The sequence below is a fragment of the Hippocampus comes genome, unplaced genomic scaffold (genome assembly GCF_001891065.2).
Source record: "Hippocampus comes isolate QL1 unplaced genomic scaffold, H_comes_QL1_v1.1 scaffold198, whole genome shotgun sequence".
Classification (NCBI taxonomy): domain Eukaryota; kingdom Metazoa; phylum Chordata; class Actinopteri; order Syngnathiformes; family Syngnathidae; genus Hippocampus; species Hippocampus comes.
This window is the reverse complement of record NW_017804974.1, coordinates 43,236-52,780: the sequence shown is the minus strand read 5'-3', so window position 1 is coordinate 52,780 and position 9,545 is coordinate 43,236. Positions and strand designations below refer to the sequence as shown.

The 9,545-nt window shown below is 41.4% G+C and overlaps 1 protein-coding gene and 1 long non-coding RNA gene across 2 annotated transcripts in view; both read right to left on the bottom strand.

Annotated features, from left to right (window-relative positions):
- The window catches only part of LOC109529301 (uncharacterized), a 13,943-nt gene extending 12,818 nt beyond the window's left edge, over window positions 1-1,125 (bottom strand). The window contains exon 1 of the long non-coding RNA XR_002170814.1: window positions 848-1,125. This is a non-coding gene — a long non-coding RNA (uncharacterized LOC109529301). The remainder of the gene's footprint in view (window positions 1-847) is intronic.
- Window positions 1,126-8,175: 7,050 nt separating this feature from the next.
- cttn (cortactin) overlaps window positions 8,176-9,545 on the bottom strand; it is a 20,487-nt gene continuing 19,117 nt past the window's right edge. Inside the window, exon 15 of the mRNA XM_019892456.1 lies at window positions 8,176-9,360. Within this exon, the coding sequence (XP_019748015.1) occupies window positions 9,209-9,360 (152 nt within the window). The 3' untranslated portion in view covers window positions 8,176-9,208. The remainder of the gene's footprint in view (window positions 9,361-9,545) is intronic.

The window sequence follows — 9,545 nt, the reverse complement described above, 5'->3', positions numbered from 1 at the left end:
GTGTGTGTGTGTGTGTGTGTGTGTGAAGTATTGGTCAATGACATTTTTTTTTGTGGTTAGCCTTTTTCAAACACAATGGACACTTTTCACATGATATCAGACCACTGCTGCTCAAGAACTTCCACACTGTTCCAATGGGACTAACCAAACAAGTCACTGATGAAATTTAATTGTTTTATGTTTGAAAATGTGTGATCGTAACTTGGGCCCCACTCCAGCAAGCGAGCAATACAAACCACCGCGACTCAAGCAGTAAAAGCACAGCTCGACAGATTGAAAGCGGCGAGGAGCAACAAAACAATATGAGAAGGACTGAGCCTGGAGCGTTGCTTGCAGACTAGGTTTTTGAGAATGATGTGATACTCTGCGCAATGTTGCCACAACAGGTGATCAACGGGGTGAAAAAGAAATGCTGCTGCTCTTCCTTCACAAGTCCTGTTCTCAAGCGGGATGCCACATCCGTCACTCGCACGTTACTTGACTGGAGACGTTCACAACACATTTGTCATAATGTTACCGCAAATTTTATTAGTACTGTATGCCTCTTTTTTACGAATACGACCAATACATGCAATTGCTGAGCACGCTACTTGTGTGCTTTTCTCTTCCGTGACGCTTTTCTCAGTATAACTTGGCTATCATCACATGATTGCTTGGCGTTTTATCTCATTAACAAGTACAGAGAGTGGAAGTGAATAGATGGTAAAGTGATTGACAAGTGGTCTGATGTCACTATGAGGAGCTATTAGATTTTTTTGTGTGGACGTTTTGTCATCTAGAACCCAACGGTGAGTCTTTTTTTTTTTTCCACACCAAAAAAAAAAGGGCGGAAGGAGTCAACGGCAACGGAATTTTAAATAGGTGCAAACACGATATAATATATATTTGATTATGCACCGAGTAAAAGCAGCTTTGAGATACCCGGAATGGGAGTGATGCCCTTGTCCTTGAAAATGACCAGTACAAGTGCATTGTTTTACGATTGCAGAGCTGTCAAATAGAAGACTATTTTATTCATCTGGATCCAGAATTGAATCTTCCTTTAATCCTTTCTACCGTATTTTCCACACTAAAAGGTGCACCTAAAAGCCTTCCATTTTCTTAAAAGCTCACAGCGCGCCCTAAAATCCGATGCGCCTTGTGTATGGTCATTACGGTAATATGTCCACCCCCAAAAAGGCTCCTTGCTGGAGACGTGCAACAGAACGCGGAAATAGAATAGCGGCAAGAGAGTTCAGCGTTAACGAGTCAATGTTATAACTTGCTGTGCTGGTTCTGTGAATTGTGTCGCTGCTTTATTAAATGAGTTTTACTGACATTTGATCGTTCTGTAGCAACACCACTCAACACCTAAGCTGTTTAGCTGTTGTCTCTTGTTCAAAGCTTGTGTGACGTCGTTGCGTCGGCGCTGATTGGTTGAACTATGTGCGTACGTGCCCGCGCTCACGCGCGCGCAACAAAGAGTAGCGGACTATGGACTGCTGAGGCGCGCTTCACTCCAGTGGCATTTCCTTGAGCGTAGCTCCATCTAGTGGATGCATTGTAGATTGCGTCTTATAGTGCGGTGCGTCCAATATATGAAAAAAATTACAATATAGGCCATTCATCGAAGGTGCGCCTCATAATCCAGTGCACCTTTTAGCGTGGAAAATACGGTATTTCAATTCAACTAATGACTTATACGAAACCGATATATAGCTGCAGTATAACTCAATATGTTTGTTTTATACAAAAGCTCCCTTTCAATGCAACGCCATCTTCATTGTGAGTAATATAGATGGTCGTATCAATGGAAAAGCCTCAAGATGACTTCCCTTCATATCATAGATGATGCTGCACTAAGATACATTTTATGGAGTGGAGCAAAAAAGCAAAATAGTAGGGATGCACACACTTCGTAGCGATTTGTCTTTCGAGATAAACTGGAAATATTCCTCTCTGAAGTTGGTTCATAACTCGAGACTGTCACAAAAGAATTGCTTTGCCGGCTTCAGGGTTTTATGCCGAAAGAGTGTGAACACGCACATACATACACTCACTCCCCCTGAGCCCTAACCACCACAAGAAACAAGCAGGCACCAATCGGCTTGGATTAGACGAAAAGAGTATAAAGCATTGTAATTGGATCGCTTTTTATTATGACGGAGCTGGCTGCGGTGGTGCGCGAGTCCAATACAGGGTTGAAATGTGTATATAAGAGTGTTTTAACAGGAGTCTAATTGTGTGCATGTATAGAATTATTAAAAGGCTTAGAGCGGAAACAATCTTAGGAAGGGTTCCTCTCTGACCTGACGTCCAAAGCAGCGTCCCATCATCCCAGTGAGGATGCCTTAAATAAGGTCCCGGGTCCCTTTGGTTCCATCCCCACAGCCGCCGTTCGCGACTAAGCGGATTATTTCAGAGTGTACTTGGTGTGTGATTTTGGTACATCGGCAACCCTCGTGTCTGCAAAGAGATCGACGGGACTTTTCGAGATTGGTTTTTATCACGCTGGGCTGCGACGGCCAAGGCACAGTCTTGGAGGCGTTGGATGAAACCGACAAATGCTGTGTGTTCTGTGAACATTAGCGGCGCAGAGGCCGGCACGGGACAACGCTGCTATAAAGTTGCAACTTATTTTCAAACAAAAGAGTGACGTGTGTCAGCAGGGGTCGACAAGCACAGTATTTTTAAACATTTGTATAGAGTTCTATGACATTTTATAGAGATTATCTTGAAAAAGGTGTTCGGCACTGGTGTGTGGATTTGCCAAATACAGAAATATTAAATAGCTACGACCGTGGATATTATCATTTAGGGTTTTGTAAGAAGCAATATTTAATCTGAATGAATCTCCTTTGTTGTGTTTTAATTTTCCATTATAAAGTGACATATCACCTTCTGCTTACTTGTCTGTATTTCAACGAACTGTTGCCTAGATGCAATTTATCAACTCGTGGTAGATTTCGGCGATGTTGGCCAATCGAGTGACCACAAAAATCAGGTATTTTCTGACCGCCACTTGCCTAATCTGTCATTCTCGAAAAAAAATTCCTGCCTCAAGAGAGTGCAACCTGTGTATTGAAACAAATGGATATAAATCTGTACATTTTTAATATATATGTCTGCTGGCCAACTTAGTAGGGAACTAAAACAACTATGAACACGTACATAAAGGCCCCCCTTTTCTCCCCCAAAAACATAAAAAAAGAAAAAAAATCATTGTGGGTCAACAGGTCACCAAACCATGTTCTGTGTTGCAAATGTAGAGCCGAGTAGATGTTGTGAGAATCATTTGTTTAGGACAAACATGGCTCACCAAACCCACTTCCACTGCCGCCTTTGAATGCTGCTCCCACTATTCTCGTCGTTCAACATTTGGCGAACCCTTTCTGTCTTTTTCTAAACATATTTTGGTTCCATTATTAGATTTTATTCTTTGATTAAGTCTTGATCTAGACTAAGCTGTTTTTCAGTAATTTGTGAAAAGACTTGTGTTTATGGTTTTTTTTTCTATGTTGCTGTAATTTTGTGCTTCGAAAGTCATCATAGAATCAACTAATTACTGAAATGAATAGAGAGAATATTCCTGTAAGTGCACTCTTCATTCCCTCCCGCCCCCTCAAATCCTCAAGAATTCTTGTATGGCAACCAAAAGTCACTGTAAAAAATAAATAGAACATTGCACTAGTGTTGTTGTCCTCTCACTGCTTGCTTGTTTGTACGGGCATGTTACTGGGGCACTGCGCGCTGGCAACACAATGGGTTGGAGATAGAAGAGGTGACATAAAATATATTGTGTGGACCTGATCATTGATATTAATTTATAAATCTGTCCCATTTTCACACCTTGAAAAGCTTCATCTCTCCGAGTAATATTTTCTCTAAGTTTCTTGAGTAAATTGAGAGAGTTATCTATCCATCCATCCATTTTCTAATCCGCTTGTCCTCACAAGTGTCGCGGGGTGTGCTGGAGCCTATCCCAGCTGTCTTTGGTCAACAAGTGGGGGACACCCTGAACTGGTTGCCAACCAATCACAAGGCACACATAGACACAACCATTCGCACTCATACCGAAGGACAATTTAGAGTGTTCAATCAGCCTGCCATGGATGTTGTTGGAATGTGGGAGGAAACCGGAGTACCCGGAGAAAACCCACACAGGCACGGGGAGAACATGCAAATTCCACACAGGAAGGCCAAAGCCGGAATTGAACCCTGCACCTATGCACTGTGAGGCGGATGTGCTAACTACCTAGTCGCCCACTGTGCCGCCTAGTATTGAAACAATACAGTAAATATTCTCTAGTGCGGACTCGTGTTTGCGCTGTCCAATTTGTCCTGATAACAGAAATTCCTCATTTGGGAAATGAGCATGGTACATGTCCTTTATGAACCTGCAAGTATGTTGACAAAAATGCACTTGTAACAACACAATCAATAAAATACAAAAATAATATACTGTCCAAAAACTGTTTACATAACAAAAACTGCAATACAGGTGTATCCCAAAAAAATCACAACAGTAAAATACGTACAGTATTTTAATGTTTATTTTTTTTCTGTCTTGCGAAAAAAACGTGTCTATTTTGGATTGTTTTGTTGGATGCATTCTTTGGTTTATGACAATGTTTGCCTGCGTGTCATACAGTTTTCTTGCTAGGTGCAAGTAACTGTCCCGTTGATCACCGATGTCTGCTGATTCTTGTGCATACTGAAGGATTTTTGTTGCCATTGATTGGCATTGCTTCCTTGCTGGATGGTGGCTTGTCATCAGGAGTTGAATCGATGCCTTGTTTTTGAAAGTTTCGTAGCTTTGCATCTTTCCGACTCCCAAGTGTCTCCTGGATGCTTTTTACTTTGTGTCCAGCCTCGCTCAAACGGATACATTTCACTCGCTCCGTTTCAGTCATGACAGTTCTTCTACGTTTCGATGCCATGATCTACAGGACGCAAGTGAATAAAGTTAAATTTTTTTCGCAATTATAGTAAAACGCACGGCAATAAAAAGTCACTTACACGTCGTCGTTTCAAATCTGATGAATGAAAACGGCGAAGCGCACGGTTCCTCCGTCGTGTGTAGTGGGCGCTGCTTTTTAAGCTAGTGCCGGTGATCGACGGGACGTAAGTGAATAAAGTTAAAATCATTCACAATCACAATAAAACGCACGGCAATAAAAAGTCACTTACACGTCGTCGTTTCGGATCTGATGAATGAAAACGGCGAAGCGAACACATTTCTTCAGTTGTGTGGAGTGGGCACTGTTTTTTAAGCTAGTGCCGCGATCTACGGGACATAAGTGAATAAAGTTAAAATCTTTCGAAATTAGAGTGAAACGCCAATAAAAAGTCACTTACACGTCGTCGTTTCTGATCTGATGATCGAAAAATGCGAAATGAAAACGTGTCTTTCCGTAGCAACGGGTGGGCGTTGCGTGTATTTCAGCTCCCGCGGCATTTTTTTTTTTTTTTTACCTGTTTATGTTAATTGGATACTACTTCGCGGATTTTCGTTTATCACGGGTGGTTTTGGTCCCCATTAACCGCGATAAACGAGGGATTACTGTACCTGTAATACCATAGTGTGTTTTGGCTCGGTGGTCGACTGGTTAGTGCTGAGGTCGGCAACACGCGGCTTTCGAGCCGTATGATGCTCTTTAGCGCCCCCAGTGGCTCCCTCGAGCTTTTTCAAAAATGTTTGAAAATGGCAAAAGATGGGAGGGAAATATATTTTTTTGTTTTAATATGGTTTCTTTCAGAGGACAAACATGACACAAACATTATTAACGTTTTCCGATGCTGTCAAAATGTGTCGAATAAATATGAAATATCAACATTTCGCAACGAATATTTGCGTCATAGCCTGCGACACACATTTCTATTCGCAGGACAGGATGTCAGTCAGGAGGCTGTTGTAAAATGCCGTTCATGTACAATTCACTGAGGGTACTTGCTAAGAATGGGAATCTGGGCGGCCAAGAGAAGCATTTTTAAACGGTACACGTGAGCTACGATAGTGAGCACGCTGCGAAAGTGCGTCCCGTGCCTCGTTCATCTCAGCAGCCGTTATGGCTGTCGCTCATTACGGCATGTGCGTGTAAGTGTGTGCGTATGCGCGTGTGTACGGTAACCGGTCGATCACAGGAGGATGGTTGTTCAAAAAGTTGATCTTCCGTCAAAAAAGTTTGGGCACCCCTCCTCTACAGGATGAACTGCAGGGGGAAAAAGCTTTTAATCATGAATGCTCGTTGTGTATTTGTAGCCAACTTAGTCATGTTGATAGCAGGCTAATATAGCTCATATAGATACATACAGCATGTGTTGCCTTCATTATAAGGCTTTTTATTTTTTGCGGCTCCAGTAGTATATTTTGGTCCAATATGACTCTTTCAACATTTTGGGTTGTTGACCCCTGGGTTAGTGCGTCGACCTCACAGTGCAGAGGTGCAGGGTTCGATTCCAGCTCAGGCCTCCCTGTGTGGAGTTTGGATTTTCTCCCGGTGCCTGCGTGGGTTTTCTCCAGGTACTCCGGTTTCCTCCCACATTCCAAAAACAAAAATGGCAGGTTAATGTAACACTATAAAATGTCCATAGGTGCGAGTGTGAGCGCGAATGGCTGTTTATCTGTGTGTGCCCTGCGACTGGCTGGCAACCAGTTCAGGGTGTGCCCTGCCTACTGCCCAAAGACAGCTGGGATAGGTTCCAGCACCCCCGCGACCCTTGTGAGGATAAAGCGGATCGGAAAACGGATGTATCTACAACATAAAAAAAAAGAAAGGCCAGCTCATTTCTGTTCAATGGACACGGCAACACTGCCTCCTAGCGGTCAGAAAATATGTGGCTTTGCAACACGTGAATGTTGCGTTTCCGCTGATCCACAAACGCACATTCGACAATTCACACACAGTCATGATAAAAGCAGATATAACATTATAAAAAAAAAACATAAAAATCGCAAATATATTTTTGTGGATGCATTTCTCTCAATGATTTTGAGACAGATCTCTCCTCATCGACAACGTCAGCACAGGTGGACTTACCCTCTTTCCTGAAAACAAGGACACAACAATGCAAACACAACTTTCTCGTTCTAAAAAGAAAGTTTCTAATTAGAAACTTTCTTATTAAAGCGAGGTTTCCTAATGAGAAACATGTTTTCACTTTCGCGATTTTCAAATACAGTAATTGTGTTAAAAAAAAAAGGAAACAAATACAGGAAACGTTTTTTGATTAGGTTGCAGTTTTTCAGTTACCGCGAACCTTTAAATTTTTGACTAAATGTAAAAAATGGCATGTATAATGCATCGATCAAAACTATTTTGCTCTTTTCATTCCATAAATTCAAAACTAGGCATGATGAAAAATTTAGAGCACCATTTACCATTAAAATATTTATCTGTCATCATTAACATTAATATTATTGTAAATGGGGTAAAATTATGCAGTTTAAACACTGGGCTAAAATATATGTGTATATAATATATACAGACGAAATACTGTATGTCAAATAATTATGGATGTTCAAGTTGTCCTAAATATGAAAAGACACGGCCAGTGAGAGGGCTAGCTCAGGACTTTTTACTTTACCTGGTAAAAGCAAATAAACTGTAATTCCAACAAAGGACAATAGTTCTCCACCTCTCTAAATAACAAATCATTACAGCTTCAAATGCTGACCTTATTTGGAGAATGCAGCTTTCCTATCTAAATGGCTGCATTGGAAACAACAGATACTTGCAACTTGTGAATGTCAAACATTTTCTCCTACAACCTTGATATAGTCCGAACCTGTAATCAAAGTAATAACATACAGTATACACCATTGTACAATAAATGTCTTTATTGGCGAAAAAAAAAAAAAACAGGGCTGATGTAACTCAAGCAGAAGTACAGAAAAAAAATCTTTTGAAAAGGTCACTTTATTATAAAACCCCAAAAGATGCAAAAGAATAAAATTTCTCGCAGGCATGCGCTCACCAATGTATGCACGCACACGTGCGCACTCACACACTCTCACACACACACACACACACACACACACACACACACACACACACACACACACACGCACACGCACACCCTATTTACGCTACACAACCAACCAGCAGCCTGTTAACAAATATGTAGTGCTTGGAGAGAACATTCCAATAACAATTTGATATGATACCTCCACTGCAGGCAAACTTTTTTTTTTCTTCCTTACTGAGCTGGACACGTTTAGTCACCATGTTAGTAATTCTCCTGAACAGTGACACAGCCACACCTAATGCCAAGACACAAGGCGCAAGATTTTGGACACATACAACTCCACAAGACGTGTCCACATCCAAAACAAACAAAAACAGCAACCCGCAACGGAACATAAAACATTTTTAACCCGACCGTCTCTCTAAGCATCATAACACTTGATCTCTCTGCGCAATTCAATGCGATCAACAATAATCAACAGTGAGCTGTCGTGTAGTGTTGAGTTTGTGATTTGCCCAAGTGTACATTTAGATGAATGTCCCCTGAAACCAGTGAACAGCTCAAAGATCAAAACCTGTATGACTGTGTCCAATGATGGTGGACTAAAACAGATTTGTATGCTGCATTAATTTACAAACAAAGCTTCAGGTTTTTATGCAATATCAAAATTGGGTGCAATGAAAGTAACAGCACAAGCAAGGAAATGTAGACCAAGGAGGTACAAGGGGTTATCGTCAAATTGTTTTGGTCCCTGCTGGGGGTACTGGACAGGCCGTAATTCCTATACAGTTACCCCCTTAATATTTCCCTCATGCTCATTTTTGTGAACACACAGGTCTTTGGTAAAACTAATCTTAATGGGTGCAGTACCTTTTGATCTCGATATACAAAGTGTGGAAAATGCATCAGGGTTTTGGTTTTGTTTTTTTGTTTTTTTTTTTGCTGTTGGAGATCAATGCAGCCAAAGCTTGAACTTTTTTTGGCCTACAATTTTTACTTTCATATTCTCCAGGAGTTGAGTCATTCTAAGGTAAGAGTGTGCTTCACTCAAAGGAACGAAGTCAATGTAAAAACAAAAAACAAAAACAAATGCAAACGCAAATACTTGAGGTGTTGATGGAAAAAGGCGCAGAGCAGAAGAATGCTGATTTAAAGATGTCTTGCACAGTGTTGGAGCACTCCGAAATTAAAAGGAGAGAAAATAGACTAAAGCATGAGAAAAATCGAAGTTGACAGCCTCTCCTTTGTGGGCAGGGTGACATCATTGCCGAACTTCAACGTAATTGGCGGGGAAGAGACCATAAGCCCCTCTGCAAACGCCACGCCACCAGCCCTCATCGATCATCTCAATGTTGGTGATGATGTCATCGGGGTCAAAGGAGATCTCATCTTCCCCAGCTGAAACGGGAAGTTCTCATTGGTCATGAACGTAGACACAAATAAACTGCAGCTGAGATGCAGAAATAAGAATCAAGTAATTAAATCCAACATCTCAAGCATTGCTGCTATCTTATCCTATGAAGATGGAACAAAGTTTCCATGATGAATGCATCGTAGAAAGGGTTCTGTCAGTCATCATCTGTACCTGTGGGTAAAAA